We start from the raw sequence: 19,168 nt of genomic DNA on the forward strand, positions 1-19,168 counted from the left end.
GTGTGTGTGTGTGTGTGTGTGTGTGTGTGTGTATGTTGGCACACGGTCTCACGGAAGGCGGGACCGGGACTGGATTTGATTACTCAAGACGAGGCAGAGAAACCCAGTAGAAACGATCCGAGGAAGGCTGAAGGTCTACAGTTCAAGTGTCAAACTTGAGAGAACTCATTCGAGCCAGGGCTCGGTCCCAGGGTCGTTGACCCCCAAAGGTCACGTTAATGTCCCTCCCTTTTCAGATTTTACAGTTTTTACCACTTTTTTTTTCTTTGTGAAATTCTTTTTCCTCAAAGTATCTTGATGAGTTCAGATAAATGTGGAGTAGACACTGAAGTCCCTGAAGTACACATGCTCTAGTACATTTACCTTGACTCTGTACTGATGTACTAGACTCCAAGACTCATTAAAATGGCCTCTAGTACGACCCACTTCAAACACTCTGAAGTGATACTACATGAAAATGCGTATTTTGCCTGTCAAAGGTTTTCGTCCCTCCTGCAACTCTTGGTGGTGACTCCAGGATGCAGGAAGAGCCAGCCACGTGTACTTAGCTTGAAGCTAACGGAGGCTGACAACATCTGTCCGTTCAGACTCTCCAGGTGGTCTGGTATGATCCAGGTCTTCATAATCCAGCTGTAGGATCCGTGCTCCAGCCGGGGCTCCACCCACAACCTTCTTGCTGAGGGGGCCACAGGGAGGACCACTGCTCCGATGTGCCACCAGTACATGAAAACAGGGTATTTTAATACTTTTCCTCTGACGTCTCTTTTTAATGGTCCCTGAGGGTTTTTTTCATAAAGTTCCCAGCATGTTTGTTCTTCAGTCTGGGTCATGTGAGGCCAGTCGGGGCTTGCATCTGTCACTGACAGCAGGAGGAAGTGATGTCTAAGCCTGCAGTGACATGCCCAACTCCTACTGTAAGTCGAAGCAGACGTGCACGTCAGCAGTGGACACATCACCTGCGCGCACGTTGGCTTCACTCCCTCTCCCTCGGTGTTCTTGCCTCTGAGCCCACAGAGGCCCAGCAGGTCTCACACACGACTGCGTTTAATGAGAACATGTTGAAAATAATGTTTAATTTTTATTTTCAAGAACAAATCACGGTCAGAGTTCCAGGGAACACATAAATAAACAGAGAGCAGCTGCTCAGCCTCTGGAGTCCAGCATCAGCAGCGCTCACGGAGCTTTGGAGTCCAGGAAGTGTCACCGAACCCTCACTCCACCCCCAGAAGACGCAAACAATGCAGCACTTCCAGAGGTCATGCAAAGCTAATATTTCCTGATTAATGAGGACAAATGTACCCTGTGTGTGTGTTGTGTTTCAGTAATTTCCCAGCATGGTGGTGGTGGTGGTGGGGGGGGGGGGTGACCGTCTCTGCTCTGCATTTCAACATTAGAAAACAAAATTCTCTCCTACAACAAAGCTAACAACGTAAATTCAGACGTAAAGTTCATGCATGCCAACAGGTGTGGTGACTGACAGCTCAGAGTGACAACGTCCAACATGCTCATGAAAGCAGCTCAGCAAAATGTAACCACTGACTTCCCTCTGCCCATAATTTACATGATAACTTAAGACAGTTTGGGTGTCTTTTCCTGGAACGGACACACACACACACACACACACACACACACACACATCCTGTATTACTCTCCTTTCTATTCACAGTCAGTGTGCTCAGGTGGGAGTTCTTTCATCAGAGGGTCTAAGAGTCAGAGAGCATCTAAGTCTTCCCACCATGGAGGCGTCACCTGCTGCCTGTCGCCACGCTGCCGCCGCGACGGTCAGATCTGTGGAACCTGCAGACCCGATCACACGTCCCACCTTCTTCCTCCTCCTCCGTACCAACATGGCAAGCATTCTTGTCCTGTTTCCTGATCCTCTTTATGCTCCTCAGAACCTGAACAGCAGCTGAAAAAAGTGTCACCTGGCTCCTGAGGTGAGGGTTGTACTCAGGTGTTTATCGAGCAGGTGTAGCAGAGCCTGATCATACGGACAGACAGGCTAGAAGCTACAAGCGTCTACTGGTCAGAGAAACGAAGCCTCTCCGTGTCTCTGCTGTGGAATTCTGTAAACGTTCCAGGTGGATAAGCCCTGAGTGGAGGTCCAGGAGCGCAGCAGCAGAGGGTTCCTCAAACTTGTATGTGTCATGAGTTCTGCTGCAAGTTTTCAGCCGCAGGTGTGATCTCGAAGGTCTCAACAGGCTCTGGGTCAAGGATGTAAAAGGCCTCTGATGGAGTCTGAGAGACACAAGTGTGAGTGAGTGTTTCTGGTCAACGCCAGTCGAGAGGACACACCTTCACCTCCTACCTTCAGTTCTCTGCCTCCATGCATCATTCCCTTGAATATAGCTGAAGGATCCGGGATGACGGGGCAGATGATGGCGCTGTGCCTGCACACACACAAAACAACAGCAACAAAGTTGACCAGAGAATACAACAAACAGAAGCTGTAGCACTGGCGTATCGGAGACAGTATGTGAGGTCAGATCAGAGGAATGTGACGCCTCAGAGGCCTCCAGGTCATTTCCTGTTGACTACATGTGTGTGACTTCCCGCCTCCAGCTGCTGCCAGCAACCTCGCTCAAAGGCAGACTGGGAGTGTGTTGTAGTAGCGTGGTGGGTGCAGTAGCAGAAGGTGTGGCGCCATCTAGCTGACATTTGCATCAGTGCAGGAGAGGAAACAATAAAAGCTACTTCTACAATTCTACAATTTCATTTAGCAGACGCTTTTGTCCAAAGCGACGTTCAACACAAGCAAGAATTCAGACTGAAGGAAAAACCCATAGGAAGCGCAGAAGTGCTTCAGTTGTGATTTGGTCACAGGTACTGCCATCTAGTGGCAGAAGAAGTGTTGCCCCCCCCCCCCCGACAAACATACAACATCACACAACCCAGTTAGTGCTACATAATCACTAAGTGCTGGGTCTTGGACCCTCTGACTTATTCTACCCCACAGGACAATGAGGAGAAGAGTCAGGTTCAGTGCCTCGGTGCTCTCTGAACAATTGAGTCTTCAATTGTCTCTTAAAAGTAGAAAGGGACTCAGCAGAACGCACAGAGTTCAGTAGTTCGTTCCACCATTTGGGAACAACAGAAGTGAAGAGTCTGGCTAGAGATTTGGAGCAGCGCTGGGCTGGAAGCACCAGGCATCTTTGGCATGCAGAGCGTAGTGGGCGAGAAGGAGAGTAGACCTGGATCAGGGATTCCAGGTAGGCTGGAGCCGTTCTTGTGACTGTTTTGTGAGCCAAGAGAAGTGCCTTGAATTTGATCCTGGCTGCCACTGGAAGCCAGTGAAGAGAAACCAGCAGCGGGGTGACATGTGCCCTTTTGGGCTGGTTGAAGACCAGACGTGCTGCTGCATTCTGGATCATCTGCAGAGGCTTGAATGAGCATGCAGGGAGGCCTGCTGCTTGGCGCCTAAACAACTTTTACAATCGTGAGAGCTTCTCAGTGCCACACCTGAAATCCTGCTTCCCACTGTGACCTCACCAGAAACACCGCAGCTCATCACCTCGTTGTGTTTCCACCTAAAAAAGCAACCTCGTCTATTTTTGACCGAATGCACCTCAAGCTGCATCTTCTCTACCCAGAGAAGCACGGGAGTGAGTTCTGGGGCCCGTTTATTGACACGTACCTCCTGAAGCAGTAGCAGGACAAGATGACGCTGATGGACAGAATGATGGGGATGACCACTGCCACCACGGTCAGCGACCAGTCAGCTGGCTCGACCGTCTCAGCTGCAAAGACACAACATTGATCTCATCCTGGTTCTGGACTCAAGCTCCTGAGTCACTTCATCTTTTATCTTAAACACCTGAACTGATTAATCTAAAAATCCTCCCTGCTAAGTAGATCCTAGAGAAGCAGGGTGCAGTGCCATCTGACGCAGTTCTTCATATGACCACTGAGGGGCGACAAAACCTTTGAAATGCACACAAACGTGTGGTAGCACAGAAATAAACACAATACGTGAAGAGCAAAACTATAAATACTGACATAAAAGACCCTTCATGGAAAGAAGAACTAGGAGTCTGTGTATCCAGCCTGGAGGGTTACTGGGGCCCTGCCCAGGAGCCAGCCCTGGGGGTAGGGGCCCATTGGCCAGCGCCTGGTGGTCGGGCCTTAACCCATGCGGTCTGGCCAGGCCTAGCCTGAAATGGCTACATGGACTCGTCCCTCCATGGACCCACCACCTGCAGGAGGAACTGGAAAAGTCCAGCGCATTGTGGTTTGGGCAGCAAACGAGGCAGGGGCCTTGGCTGTCTGATCCCCAGACTTGGAAGCTGGCTTTTGGGACATGGAATGTCGCCTCTCTCGAGGGGAAGGAGCCGGAACTGGTGGAAGAGGTTGAGCGTTACCAGCTAGATATAGTCAGCCTCACATCGACACATAGCTCCGGGTCCAGAACCCAAGTCCTTGAGAGGGGTTGGACTCTCTCCTTCACTGGAGTTGCTCCAGGTGAGAGGCGGAGGGCCCGGGTGAGCTTTTTGATCGCCCCCAGACTCTCTGCCTACACACTGGGGTTTACCCCGGTGGACTAAAGGGTTGCTTTCCTGCGCCTTCGGGTTGGGGACCGGGTCCTGACTGTTGTCTGTGTTTATGCACCAAACACCAGTTCAGAGGACCCACCCTTTTTGGGGTCCTTGGGAAGGGTGCTGGATGGCACCCCGACTGGGGTCTACATTGTCCTACTGGGGGAATTCAACGCTCACGTGGGCAATGACAGCGTGACCTGGAGGGGCATGATTGGGAGGAACGGCAGGCCCAACCTGAACCAGAGTGGTGTGCAGTTATTGGACTTCTGTTTGTCCATAACTGACACCATGTCCAAACATAAGGATGTCCACCGGTGCACGTGGCACCAGGACATCCTAGGTCGTAGGTCATGATCGATTTTACAGTCGTATCATTTGACCTGTGACCGTATGTTGTGGACACTCGGGTGAAGAGAGGAGCTGAGCTGTCAACTGATCACCATCTGGTGGTGAGTTGGATCAGGTGGCAGGGGAAGACGCCGCGCAGACCCGGCAGGCCCAAACGAGTAGTGAGGGTTCGCTGGGAACATCTGGTGTAAGAACCTGTCAGGATGATCTTCACCTCCCACCTCCAGCAGGGATTTGACCAGACCACATCCCGGGGTCAGTGGGGGGAGGAGTTTTATTTGCTCTGTTTAGAGCCAAACTAGGAAAGGCAACAAAACCTTCAACTGTCAAGTTAAATAATTCAAATAAAGTTAAAACTATGTTTAATTAAGTCAAAGCACAAGTTTGGATGAAAACTCTGTTTGACTGCACAGTAAAGATATGAAAGAACATTGAAAAAATTGATATCAACTTCTTAAACACCCTGAATTTTAAACACTATATTCTGCAAAAATATCGCCAAACAAAAAGCAGCAGCCTGGCGTGAAATGAAATCTGACCAGTGGATGATTTAAAACAGCAATTAAAAACATTCTTAAATGCATCATACATTTTTCTCCCAGTTGTGGGAGAAATGTTGTGTTGCACATTTGACTGAAATAATCTCAACAGGACTTCTGGATGATCTTAACATGGATCCTGAATTGCAGCGTTACGTCGGTGACCTTCGTAAACTCACGGTAAATCAGAGCTCCGCTGAAGTTGCTGTGAATCAGAGGACAGTCGCTGCCGGTCATGGCCCGGGACCAGAACTTGTACTGGCAGCTTGTGTCGTAGGGCACATCAGCCTTGTTAGTAGTGTGGTTGAGGCACTTCTGGAAACAAGGAAAGACACTGATGTGGTCAAATGATAACTGTGATTATTCGGAGGGATACTTTGTGGCACCGAGGTTATATGGTAGCGCTGTGGAAGAGGTCTCCAAAACACTAGGTAAGAAAAATACAACTAATTACTGGACTCATTACGTCTGAGCTGAGTAGAAGCGGTTGGGAGGAAGATGTCCGCTAATTAGCCTGTAATTACTTTTGGTTCCACAAACCAACGAGATTCATAGCAGAGAAACTTGCACTGCTGTAAATGCCGCACTGGGACCCTATGAGACCATCTCCTGGCTCCGGTCCTGGTGTTGTCTTGGTCCTGGTACACTGCGGTCTCTGTTGTGATGTGGTCTCGATTCAGGGGTTTGGACAACAACGCTCTTGGAGTCTTTCATAAATCTACAGACCAACCGCCTGGAGAGTGAAACTGTAAATGTTGACAGTGCAGTGCAGCAGGATGAGGACCCGGCAGATCCCAAACCAGCCAGAGCACCACCAGCAGAACCCCGTGACACACATCTGTTCTACATGGTGTCGTTCATGTGACGAGATCCGTGTGGGATTTTAATGTCATTGTTTGAGCATCACCTCGTCCCTCTGCGCTGCTTAAATCTCATGAACTGCCTTGATATGGCTGCTTGCTTTGATTTATGTCTGTTTATTAAATTCTCATAGCTGACTAATTTTTGGGGTGTGATGTCAAGACCCTTCTCTCCTATTTTGGGATTAATTGTTTGTAGAAGAGTCTGATGGCCAGCAGCTGTGAGGAGGCGCTGGTGGAGGAGGGGCTGTGGGCCTGTAGATGAGGGATCCATGAGCACATGTTGGATGTTTGTTAGATCTAAAGGGGAACAAACTTCCTGCAGAAATCAGCAGCTGATTCCACTCAAGTCTTGCCAGGATTAATAGGACAACTTACCTCCTCCACGCAGTTTTTGTAGCAGAGCTCATAGATCCAAGTACACTGCTGCCCGACCTCCGGAGGCGTCCACCTCAGCATCAGGTTGTTTCCTTCCTCAATGCTCAGCTTTGGTGAGTTTATCACTGAGAAGATGGGAAGAAAGCAGCCAACACTTACTTCTTTGAAGACGTTCTTCCCTTGAATCCCCAGCATGCCCACTCAGGAAGATCTGGGATTCACAGCAGGATCTACTGGTTAAGATGATTGAGCCTCGCGTGACAAACCAGAGACCGACACGGCGCAACAAAAAAAACGGGTCTGGACGTAAGAATGCTCGGGAGGATAGGGAGGGTTCTTCACTGATATTCTAGTACTTCTACACAGTAGTACCGTGTACTAGCTAACAGTGACACTTAAAAACAGTGTTTTTTGTTGCTGTTCACAAGAGTCAAACAATACTGTCTAAAAACGCGCGTTGGCAGTACAGCGTGCATCGGTGCGAAGTTACGAGGGTGGCCAACTCCCTCAAGTGGGTGAAATCCGATTTCTCTTTCGTCCCTCCTCACTCCTTTCTCTGAGGGGGACTCCCAGATCCATCGCTCTTAAGAAAAGGTTCGAAGCTCGGGTACCAGAAGCCACCTCTTCATGCTGCCTATGAAGCCGAGAGAGAAATTCGGTCGTGACTGAATACAGGACATGGACGGGGACAGTAGACAGGACGTCCAAGCGAAGACGGGACAGTTTACAACACTGAATACAAACCACATCTTCTTGTACTCAGTAATCCACAAACACTTTGATGGAGCTGAAAGCAAACTAACAGCAATGTCTCTGGTTCAGTGCTCCTTCACGGTAGAGTCGCCTGTGACCAGCTGGAGCATTCGGCTCCACTCGTGCTGCCTCTAACCATGCCTGTGGATTACTGAGCACCTGCTGATGTTTCTGAACATTTCTGCTGCTGTTAGGAGTCGGTAGCGCCATTAGCTTCAGGTTAAATACACATGGCTGACATTCTCAAGTCACAAAGAACAGATGTAGGGGTGACAAAAATGTCTCGAGGAGCTCAACACACGTAGGAGTGAGCCAGCCTGGAGTGGCGAACATCTCTGCAACTGTCAGGAGGATCAGCTCAGACCCTGATCTCCCTGCAGTGGGCGTCCAGCATCAGACTCCATCACAGTATTTTTCCCACAACATGTTTGTGCATAATAATAAGAGGTCACACCAACCAAGTGACGGTCTGAAGGTGCTCTTTTCTCCTTCCGTTCGCACCAGTATGCAGAGGTCCGTCATGACTCCGCTCAGGTGGCAGCCGCTCCTGCTTCCGCTGGTGTAAGGCTGCTTGCACACAGTGTCCCTCAGTTCTTTCGAGCGGCCGCAACTCCTGAGCTCACAAAACACCGATGATGAGCCACAAATATCCACACGAACACAGCACAGGATTAAAGAAAGGTGACGCTCGCTGCACACTGCTGATGGCCAATCGTGAGTAAATAAACGACGGACGTAAACAGAGACGGGGTGGGAAAACGTCCAGTACTGATGCCTTTACAGGAACTAGAAGAGAGACTTTCCAAACTGACACGGTGAGATAAAAGACGGTTCTGACAATGGTCCCGTTACGCCTCATCCTCTCACCTGTAGGACAGAGTCAGGTTAGGAGCCAGCGGGATCCAGGAACAGTTCATATAATCAACCCCGAGGAAACAGTTGAAGTCCTTCACCAGTGTAGCTGTGAAGCACAAAGGCAAAAGGTGTCAATCAAGATTCAACAGGCTCAAAATCTCTCATTTGCATCGATGAGCAAAAGCGCCTCCACAGCGCCCCCTAGAACTATGACAGCAATTCTCACTCCTTCTCAGGGCCCACTACCCCCTGCTGGCAGTTGTCTGGTCAGATTCAGATTTCAGAGTACATTTATTGGTCCTCGTAAGGAAAACTGTTCCCACTTTCCAAACAACTCAAGAACACAGAAGACCCGGACACAACCTCCACCAGGCGGTGGCAGTAAATGACCTTGGACGACATCAACACAAAACTCAGACACGTTACAAGCTGGCTGGTGGGGAGGCCAATGATCTTGCTGGCCTTGTGAATGAGCTGCGTGAGTCTGTTCCTGGTGGGTGTGGAGAGCATATTGAAATGGTTACTACTAAACTGGACCTCATGGGGGGTCGAATTTAACCCACGAGCCCAACTTTGGGCAACCCTGAGAGCCGGGGAGCGGAATAGACAAGCTGAAGATGACATCATGGTTATTTCCTGGTTCTCACCTGGTACCAAATCCATCACATTGACGCTCACGATGACAGGTTCGCTGCTGCTCCCCTCGCAGTGGTTTATGCCCACCGTGTGGACGACGTACCTCAAGGAAGAAGCCAACTCATCTGTTAAATAGTAGTCAGTGAAATTCCTCCAGATGGTGCGCGTCCAAGACTGAAAGAAGCACATGAACACTTGGAGTTGTGCCTCGGCGTGGAGTAGGAAGATGAAACAGGTCAGAAATGTTTAAACAACCAGAAGAGAGCTAAGATTTAATGGGTTTAAATTAGTAACAGGAGCCGGTACACACACACACACTTTCCTGTCGTGATGTAACGGGTCAGAACTGTTGGAGTAATGGAGCCAACGGGAGGTTCCGCTGCTGCTGCTGCTGTTATATCTGTGCGTCAAACGTCACAGACGGTTGAACGCATCATGATTTTGAGAGGAAGCGGCGTCTGGATGGAGGGAACTGATCAGGAGGTTCGTCCCCAGACTGGACGAGAAAAAGGAAAACCAGGCATTTTTTTCTGCCAGTCTTAGAAATATTTCCAGACATAAAGGATGATTTCTAAGGTGCGGGGGAGACAAAATGAACAACGTGGTGTAACAGTAATAATAATAGTAATAATAATAATATAAAAATACTTGCAGCAGTGTATGAAGTACAGTATAAAGTATTTTTTCTTTCCATGTCCCCTCTGGGGCTCCATGGGTCTGCATTCCTGCCACACTGTAGAACAGGGATTTGTTTGTCTTTTTCCAGCTCTGGGATGAATCGATAAAAGTAAGAGAATCTTGATTTTTTTTGGATTTCCTGTGTTAACGGTAACTCAGCACCGTACGACTGCCCTCCCTAACGCCCACAGTTCCCAGCCTGGTGAGGAGTGACGCCAGTGGGCTGCCTGGACTCTGCTGTGTGTTACTGGTGGCTACTGGTGTCACTGACGCTTTGCAAGGACTCCTCGGCTCACATCGCAGCATCACTCAAACCCTTCCCCTGGAAACCCAGTTCATCATGGTTCCTACATTGCCTGGAGTGTCCCTGTCCAACCGGTACTCGTACGCGACCTCGCAGTGGTCCGGCAGACTGCTGGGCCTGGTCCAGGACACGTTGATGGTGAAGGCGTCCGGACACTTATAGATGAGGTTTGTGGGCGGAGGGAGGCGTCCTGGAGGAAGAGGGTCCCAGGAACCTGCGTGACCCAAGCAGACAGGAGCCCATGAAACCTGAAGCTCAGCCCCTCCCGTGGTGCAACTAGGAACGAAGAGTCTCTTTACTGAGTGAGTCATAATCCACTGGCCATAATTCCCCTGGATGGGAGATAAAGAAGAACTATCAAAGGAAGTATGGTCTTTGGACATGTGCAGGGCGTCCATGACACTGCCTGAATAAAAGGTGGTGCAATAACCTCATCTGTTAGGAGATCCTGGTGGATTCAGTGTGAATGCACCTGCAACTGCTGCATGTTGGTGTACCACCAGCTCAGAGGAGCAGCCAGGAGCCCTCAAGCCTTCCTGCCATCGTCCCACCAGCAGAGGAGCTGACAGGCGTCAGAGCAACTCGCTTTTATCAGGCAATATTGACTCTCGTCCAAAAACCACAAATATCCTGCATCCAATCCTGAGTTCTGATGGCCCATCACCGGACCGTTCAGATGACACATGCACCGTACATCACACACACACACACACACACGTTCATTAGGGCCTGAGCCTGAAGGTACTTCAGGCGAAGACCCCATTATGTTTACACATTAGCAGCACTAAAAACACTACAAACACACACGAAACAGTGTTCCAGCCCCCCCCCCCCCCCCCCCCATGAGGCAGCTAGGCCAGACGGCCTGGAGCCGGTTTTCACATCCACACCATTCAAAACCTGGTACTAGACTGTTCTTGCTGTCAATGAGCGCGCGCATTATGAGCATCATCTAATTTCACCCCCTGAACATGCATGAAATTCGCTGATATTCGGCACAATTGTCCGGTCTGTCTCAACATTCACTAATCAAAAACAAAAACACCACAAAAGTCTATAGCGCCACCTAGGGAGCAACACAACTAAAAGATAATTTTTTATAATTTAGAGCGCTATAACTACTCCCACGAAAGTCCCACAAACATGGGACCAACACCGTGGGACTCGTCTCATCAAGACCAACAATTCCTACACTCTGACCCCTCACCTCTCTACAACTGAATGTCCACAAATTGGACAAAACTGTCAAAATCAGGACTTTTTATACTCCCTGAACAAAATCTATCTCCTCCTAGGCCATTAATGCTATCGCTTCCAAACTGTCACACATTAATCACACAACTCTGCTCTTAAAAAATCTTTGTGTCCTCTCAGGGTACATACTGTCAAAGAAACTCTTCTCACATCTACACCATCCATCCCACAGCTTTAACAAACACACCACTGCATTCCTGACAAAAACCCCTACAAAAATATGGTATTATGTGTCCCTCTTGACCAACGTATGCCGACTTCTTCCTCTTTTGCACACTCCAATCCTGGTGCTCCTCCTCTCTCTCCACTCCAGCACAGATCAAAGACAGAGCAGTGGGGGAGGGGTTCTTAAAGGGCCAGCTCTCAGCTCTGATCTCACTCTAGCACAGATCAAAGACAGAGCAGTGGGGAGGGGTTCTTAAAGGGCCAGCTCTCAGCTCTGCTCTCCACTCTAGCACAGATCAGAGACAGAGCAGTGGGGGAGGGGTTCTTAAAGGGCCAGCTCTCAGCTCTGATCTCACTCTAGCACAGATCAAAGACAGAGCAGTGGGGGAGGGGTTCTTAAAGGGCCAGCTCTCAGCTCTGCTCTCACTCTAGCACAGATCAGAGACAGAGCAGTGGGGGAGGGGTTCTTAAAGGGCCAGCTCTCAGCTCTGCTCTCTCTCCAGCACAGATCAGAGACAGAGCAGTGGGGGAGGGGTTCTTAAAGGGCCAGCTCTCAGCTCTGATCTCACTCTAGCACAGATCAAAGACAGAGCAGTGGGGGAGGGGTTCTTAAAGGGCCAGCTCTCAGCTCTGCTCTCACTCTAGCACAGATCAGAGACAGAGCAGTGGGGAGGGGTTCTTAAAGGGCCAGCTCTCAGCTCTGCTCTCACTCTAGCACAGATCAAAGACAGAGCAGTGGGGGAGGGGTTCTTAAAGGGCCAGCTCTCAGCTCTGCTCTCACTCTAGCACAGATCAAAGACAGAGCAGTGGGGGAGGGGTTCTTAAAGGGCCAGCTCTCAGCTCTGATCTCACTCTAGCACAGATCAAAGACAGAGCAGTGGGGGAGGGGTTCTTAAAGGGCCAGCTCTCAGCTCTGCTCTCACTCTAGCACAGATCAAAGACAGAGCAGTGGGGGAGGGGTTCTTAAAGGGCCAGCTCTCAGCTCTGATCTCACTCTAGCACAGATCAAAGACAGAGCAGTGGGGGAGGGGTTCTTAAAGGGCCAGCTCTCAGCTCTGCTCTCACTCTAGCATAGATCAAAGACAGAGCAGTGGGGGAGGGGTTCTTAAAGGGCCAGCTCTCAGCTCTGCTCTCACTCTAGCACAGATCAAAGACAGAGCAGTGGGGGAGGGGTTCTTAAAGGGCCAGCTCTCAGCTCTGCTCTCACTCTAGCACAGATCAAAGACAGAGCAGTGGGGGAGGGGTTCTTAAAGGGCCAGCTCTCAGCTCTGCTCTCACTCTCTGATCAGACTCAGGCTTCTAACTCCTAAACTACAAGGCCCAGGGATTTGACCAAGACACCATTGGATTCAGGCCAGTGTCAAGGACTCGGCCGCAGGCCGAACGGGGGCTCAGGCCCTAATAACGCTGCTTGCGGCTTTAATTAGGCCTGAGCCTGAAGGTACTTCAGGCTAAGACCCTATTATGTTTTTTATTCTCTTCTTTCAGTTGGACACAGATGTCACACAACAACAGGAATCATGACAGTAATGAAGACGCGACAAAAACGGCGTAGAAACCGACCTTTACCCAACATGACGAAAATCTAGAGGCAGATCAGCGCCTCTGAAGAAACAACCACCAAAAATGAACTGTGTGTGTGTGTGTGTGTGTGTGTGTGTGTGTGTGTGTGTGTGTGTGTGTGTGTGTGTGTGTGTGTGTGTGTAGGGGGGGGGGGGCAGCACCTGTGTTGCGTCTGAAAGTGCGTCATTAATTGAACGTTGTTCTGGAGCCGTTGGCCCAGAGCATCGGGAGGGTTCCTTACCGGTCTGGCGGGAGGAGCCCGCGATCACCGAGGCGCTCATCAAAAAAGTCAATAAATCCCGAGTAGAACTCATGATGCGTGTCAGGCTCCTGGGGGGCGGCGAGTCCCTCGAGCCTCTCCGAAGTCTCCCGGTATCCGGTAAAAAAGTTTAACACAAAATAACAACTTTCACTTCGGTAACAACCGAACACTGCAGAGAGAATGCCACCGCGCTCCAGCAGCAGCAGAAGACACCCGGAGACCGCGGGGCGGAGTGTGCGTGTACGTGTAGGTGAGAGGGGAGGGAGAGGGAGAGAGAGAGAGAGAGAGAGGGAGGGAGAGAGAGAGGGGGAGGGAGAGAGAGAGAGAGTGTGGGAGGAAAATGAGAACTTATCGGAAATGTGGAACATCTAAGAGATAAGAAAACCTTTTGACCACCAGAGTTAAAAGAAAACATGAGTCCAGGATGGATGGATAGATAGATAGATAGATAGATAGATAGATAGAGGGAGGTTCTACCCCTGCTCTATTAGGAGGGAGGTTCTACACCTGATCTATTAGGAGGGAGGTTCTACACCTGATCTATTAGGAGGGAGGTTCTACCAGGAGGGAGGTTCTACACCTGATCTATTAGGAGGGAGGTTCTACCAGGAGGGAGGTTCTACACCTGATCTATTAGGAGGGAGGTTCTACCAGGAGGGAGGTTCTACACCTGATCTATTAGGAGGGAGGTTCTACCAGGAGGGAGGTTCTACACCTGATCTATTAGGAGGGAGGTTCTACCCCTGCTCTACTAGGAGGGAGGTTCTACCCCTGCTCTACTCTGACAGAGGCAGCAGGGGCGGATGGAGGTTTTTGGGGACACACAGAGGCCTGAAGGCCTTGACTGACCCACTGTAACTTTGACTGACAGTTGGAGTTGAGTTTTTCAAATTTTTTATTGGAAAAAGACTTCACAAGGTAAGTTGGACAAGCAGCTGCACCTCTTTTTACAATGCAATAAAAAAATCTCTCTGCTAAGACATGTTTGACAGAACAAGAGTCCAACATGTCACAGATATAAATACATACATACAGTACATACAAACATACATGGATAATACAGAATTAAATTTACAGCATGACAAATTATGTACATCTGCTTAAATATTACTCCTATCTACCTGCTAATTTCAGTGTAGCACTTGTGAAATACTGTGAATAAAGCAGCATGTGGTGGTTCTTCTGCAGTGGGATCTTCTCAGAGCACAAAGGCACTAGAACCTCGCCACAGTGTTTGGATCTCCACACAAACTCACTCAGCTCCAGTAAAAATTATCACAGTGCTGCGTCAGTTTTTCCCGTCCTCAGATGCTTCAATGGGTTTGAACGTCTACGAGCTAGAAAACGAGCCAAATGCAGTTTTTGTTCAAGATGCAGTTTAACCGCCCAGATTGTGATCCTGATCTTTCCATGGCTTCCGTGACATCGTTTGTTACTTTGACTGTTTTTCTTACTGAGAAATGACCTCCATGTATCAGGAACCTTTTTATGAAACCCTGAGATCTGTTTGTTTTTTTTAACTTTAAGACCTGATTGGCACAGCATTTACATTTGTGACTTGAGGAAGGCGCTGGTGCGGCGGCGGGGGCGCTCATTGGGACCTGCTACGTTGAGAGGCGTCCCGCTGCTCAGCAGGCTGGAATGAAGCGCTGGCATGTAAACACTCATCCTTGGCTGCACTGGCCTGTTGGGAGAGAACCAACCACTGCTAACCTGCTCTGAAGAACCTCTGCAAACACGCTGCTGTCTTCTAAAAGTCGAGTAGTGAAACGAGGAAGGAGCGAGGCGTCCTGCATAGATCCGATGGGGACACAATGGCTTTACTACAGTATCTCCTGGAGAGAGGGCCGAGGACGAGGCAGAAAAGAGTGCGATGCAACCTCCATTCAACAGGCTGACATTGTAGAAAACTGCACCCTGAATCTTGAGTGCTCATCCAGCAGATGCAGAGGAGACAGCCTAATGGCATCTTCTTGTGGTTTAACTTGGCAAGCAGAGTGAGAGACACCATTCCCCTCCATCTCACATCCTGAAGGTAACAGGATATACACTGCCTGAAGAGAAATGGCGGCGGCGGGTGGAAGGAGGTCAGCCCAGGTCGCTGGATGTCCCGCTGATGGCACGGAAAACATGGAGGGAGTTTTGTAACAGCGAGCGCATCAGATCCTCCTGGTAGATCTGGATGAAAACACACAGCAGGAGGAAGACGTGACACGTTTGACACGACAAACAAACAGCTGTGAGGGCAAAGGTCCCTCTGAGGACATGCCAAAGTTTGTTCTACAAGGACTTAAGTCTTCGAACCATTCATGCAGCTGCAGCTGCTGCGTCCAACGTGAGTGTGATGAATGTAGATGCTGCTGTGTGTGTGGGTGGGTGTGTGTGAGGTGCACATCAAACTTCTATCAATCTTATTTGTAACGTAACTCTTCTCTTATATAATATAGACGTGTCCCTGAGCGCAGCAGCATTTGAGGTCGCCGCAGGTCTGTTTACACTCATGCTCTCTTGTGTTCATTCCAGGCGAGCAGTTGTTGCTACAGCAGGAGCAGATGCGGCCATGCAAGTGGAGGCGGAGGCACTGAGGAGCTTCGGGTTCGTACAGGGTGAATTACAGCCTCCAGCCGCGCTGCTGAGGTTTGACACCATACGTTAGAAAAAGGAAACCAACCAGTGAGACAGCAAAAATGTGACCAGAAGCAGTAAAACCTTCTTTCATGTCACATTTCAGCACATCTTTGGTAAGATAAGATATTTGATCAAGACCAAGCAGGAAGTCACGCGTGACTTTGACGAGATCAATGCTGTTTTTGAGCTTGCGAAACTGTAAAATACTTCAATATGTTGACTATTGGTTAAAAGTTTTGAGGGAACCACAAAGGACCCTGCATCTGGGCCTGGACAGAACAAGTGTTCTGTCACTGTCAGCACCTCCACAAGTACAAGTCACAACAAAACCACCTCAAGAAATACATTAACAGGGTGTCTTCCTACGCCCGCTGTTCCTGAGCTGACCTGACGCTCATTTAGTCAGACTTGGCACGTATCAGATGAACAATTAACTGCTGATGGTGCATGCTAGCACTTCACTACACAGGCACAGGACTACTTTTAGCCTCAGATTGGGTGAGTCACTTCAGACGAATCAAACAGTAGAAATCAAAGGACACAAGTGCAAAACAGTCCACGGAACCTGGAGATCAACAGGTCTCCAGAGGTCCACCATCGTATCACACCACATTGAGAAGGATCCAGTTGTTATTTACCAAACGGGATTTTATTCCACACACGTGCATCAGGAGAGGGAGCAAAGTGTCTGATGTCCCACCTCACATCTGGGAAAACAGCCGTAAGACGCTGCCTCCGCGTGTTCGTCGTTCTCTGAGGAGTTCTTCACTGCAACGTTTGTGGTTCTGACCAATCAGAAAAAGCCACCGCGCTCCAAGTTAGACGATGAGCCATGCTGCGGGTTCCAGGGGAGCAAGATTTCACGGGTTTTCTCCAAAAATTCCTCCCACAGGTGCAGAACGTTCCTGGCTAGTTTACCACCGGACCAAGTCTCCAAACACAGAGGACGCAGCAGTCGATCAAGAACTGAGCTCAACTACTACTAAACTATCATAAACTAGTCTTCCCCACTCATCTCTTTTTGGCTTTTACCAACAACACATTCAAAAATCCCAGACTCTGAGATGAGGGAACCCGATCTTCAACAAATTGTTTCCAGCTTTTAGAATTAATTTCTGTACCACTCGATTGGTCAGCGACTCTCTTACACAAAAATGATCAATCCTTCATTTAATTTCATTCCAGGAAATAAAAGTTTATCCAGAGCCAAACACTGACAAGGAGCGACCTACGGTCTTTAAAGAGTCACCAACCCAACCACCGACTCCAGGGTTAATCTCGACGCAAATTGTTGCCACTGGTTGACTGACAGTTGAGGAGCGCCTTCAGCTGTTGGTACAAGTCGATTGTGTACTGTCGGTCATTGTGGTCAAACAGGGTGACTGAAGCAGGACAATTTTTTAATCGGAGGAATTTTTAATCTGACGATCTTTCGCTTTGCACGCCTTTTTGTTTCACCCTTTCCTCGCCTGTTTCCCCTCTCTCTCTCCTTTCACGATCAAGCTCTGTCTTGTCCAGCAAACAACATCCGAACCGTAAAATGTGAATACGTTTGGTTTTTTTTGAAGGACAAAACTTTGACCCACCGAATATTCACGTTACCTGTTTTTCCTTAGAGCTTAGGGCAGCACATTGGGAGAGAAAAATCAGATGATAGTTAGATGACATCAGAGCAGTCACAGTAAAATCACATTTAAACCCCGGAACTGCTGTGATACAGCCTGGAGGAGGAGGAGTACAAGTACTACACAGTACTGTGGAGCTGCAGTGGGAACACGTCTGGTCTGACGGTAAAATGACTCTTAAAATGATATTCAGACACAATGAGAAACATCTTTTACATGGCTGCTCTTACAGTACTGAAACAGTGTGGAAACATCTGTGACCACATCTGTGACCACACGTTAGCAAACTTCCTCTTTTTGCTGACTTTCCTGTAACTTCTTTCCTCAGATGTTTTTCTCTCTGGACTCACGAGGATTGACAGTCCTCATGTTCTGCTGTTTCTTGTTTAACATGAATGTTTGCTGACCCTCTAAGAGTGTGCGTGTGATTTTACACGTGAGCCCTCAGTTTCACACGTAAATAAATCAGTTTTAACATGTAATCCCTCAATTTAAACATGTAATCCCTGAGGTTTCACATGTTATCCCTCAATTCCAACATGAAATTTCCCCAGATTGAACATGTTCTCCTTCAGGTTTGACATGTTATCCCCCAAATCCACATGTAAATCCAACAAATTCAGCATGTACTTGCCCATTTTTAACATGTAACCCCTCAGGTTTTACATGTAATCTGTCAATCTCAATTTGTAATCCTCGAAATCCGCATGAAATCCCTCAGGTTTCACATAAACAGTTAAAACCAAGAGGAATCTATCCGCAAAGTGAGAACTGTTTGGCACAAAACTTTGACCCACTGAATATTCACATTACCTGTTTTTCCTTAGAGCTTAAGGCAGCACATTGGAGAGAAAAATCAGGTTATAGTTAGATGACATCAGAGCAGTCACAATGATATTCAGACACAATGTGAAACATCTTTTACATGGCTGCTCTTACAGTACTGAAACAGATGTGTGACCACATCTGTGACCTCACCTTACCAAACTTCCTCTTTTTTGCTGACTTTCTTGTAACTTCTGTCCTCGGATGTTTTTCTGTCTGGACTCACGAGGATTGACAGTCCTCATGTTCTGCTGTTTCTTGTTAAACACCGGGGGACTGCTTCCTGACCTTCTAAGAATTTGCATGTGGTTTCATTTTCACATTTAAATGACTCCGTTTCAACATGTAATCCCTCAGAACCACATGTCAGCCCACAATTTCAACATGTAATCCCTCAGAACCACATGTGAGCCCACAATTTCAACATGTAATCCCTCAGAACCACATGTGATCCCACAATTTCAACATGTAATCCCTCAGAACCACGTGATCCCACAATTTTAACATGTAATTCCTCAAAACCACATGTAATCCCTCAGAACCGCATGTAATCCCACATTTTTAACATGTAATCCCACAGAACCGCATTTAATCCCACAATTTCAACAAGAAATCCATCAATTTTAACATGTGAATCCCTCAGTTTCAACATGTGACCCTTAAATATTCCACGTAATCCCTCAGGTTTCACATGTAAATTGAGGTCCACTGAACACACTGACCCACAAACATGTTCTAAAAGTGCTTTTCCATGTACAAGGTTCCTTTCACTTAGGTTCCATGACGGTGAAGTAGGACTAGAAGGGAGGGAGGGGCATGAGTCATGTTTTCAGCTCAAGTGTTTGCATTCAGTACTGGAGGAGGATCGAATGCTCACGGAAAGAAAGAAACTTTATACAAATCATCTTTAGCGTATGGTAGCCGGGAACGGCAACGTATCCGCTGCTTCTTGCCAATCGA

At 48.5% G+C, this 19,168-nt stretch overlaps 2 protein-coding genes across 6 annotated transcripts in view; both read right to left on the bottom strand.

Moving 5' to 3' along the window:
• Positions 1-1,066: 1,066 nt before the first annotated feature.
• On the bottom strand, positions 1,067-13,359 carry LOC147238434 (interleukin-13 receptor subunit alpha-1-like). 2 transcript variants are annotated; one of them, XM_086197895.1, is made up of 10 exons: positions 13,110-13,359; positions 9,934-10,100; positions 8,916-9,078; positions 8,281-8,374; positions 7,872-8,026; positions 6,661-6,785; positions 5,602-5,737; positions 3,635-3,737; positions 2,309-2,390; positions 1,067-2,238 (listed from the first exon to the last, which is right to left on the bottom strand). In XM_086197895.1, the coding sequence occupies exons 1-10, from the start codon at positions 13,180-13,182 to the stop codon at positions 2,146-2,148; spliced, it is 1,191 nt and encodes a 396-aa protein (XP_086054021.1). In that variant the 5' UTR covers positions 13,183-13,359; the 3' UTR covers positions 1,067-2,145. The 2 variants fall into 2 exon arrangements, with proteins under 2 accessions (XP_086054021.1, XP_086054022.1); XM_086197896.1 differs by lacking the exon at positions 3,635-3,737.
• A 654-nt stretch (positions 13,360-14,013) lies between these two features.
• dock11 (dedicator of cytokinesis 11) overlaps positions 14,014-19,168 on the bottom strand; it is a 54,957-nt gene continuing 49,802 nt past the window's right edge. For 3 of the 4 annotated variants that reach the window (XM_086198058.1, XM_086198056.1, XM_086198055.1), the window contains one exon: positions 14,014-15,308. In XM_086198058.1, the coding sequence (XP_086054184.1) occupies positions 15,219-15,308 (90 nt within the window). In that variant the 3' untranslated portion in view covers positions 14,014-15,218. Of the gene's footprint in view, positions 15,309-17,360; positions 17,377-18,196; positions 18,213-19,168 lie in introns of all 4 variants that reach the window. The other variant, XM_086198057.1, reaches the window with a different exon arrangement.

Source organism: Aulostomus chinensis, chromosome 24 (genome assembly GCF_037954235.1).
Source record: "Aulostomus chinensis isolate RoL2024-O1b breed Wild chromosome 24, RoL_Achi_v1.0, whole genome shotgun sequence".
Classification (NCBI taxonomy): Eukaryota; Metazoa; Chordata; class Actinopteri; order Syngnathiformes; family Aulostomidae; genus Aulostomus; species Aulostomus chinensis.

Bases quoted from the DNA above. Each gene is read 5' to 3' on its own strand.
- LOC147238434 (XM_086197895.1), bottom strand. From the start codon at position 13,182: ATGAGTTCTACTCGGGATTTATTGACTTTTTTGATGAGCGCCTCGGTG. The intron at 6,786-7,871 runs GTTGGTGTGACC...CCATCTTCTCAG, and splicing joins CACCTTCAGACCGTCACTTG to TGATAAACTCACCAAAGCTG. The intron at 3,738-5,601 runs GTGAGTTTACGA...GTGTCTTTGCAG, and splicing joins CAGCGGAGCTCTGATTTACC to CTGAGACGGTCGAGCCAGCT.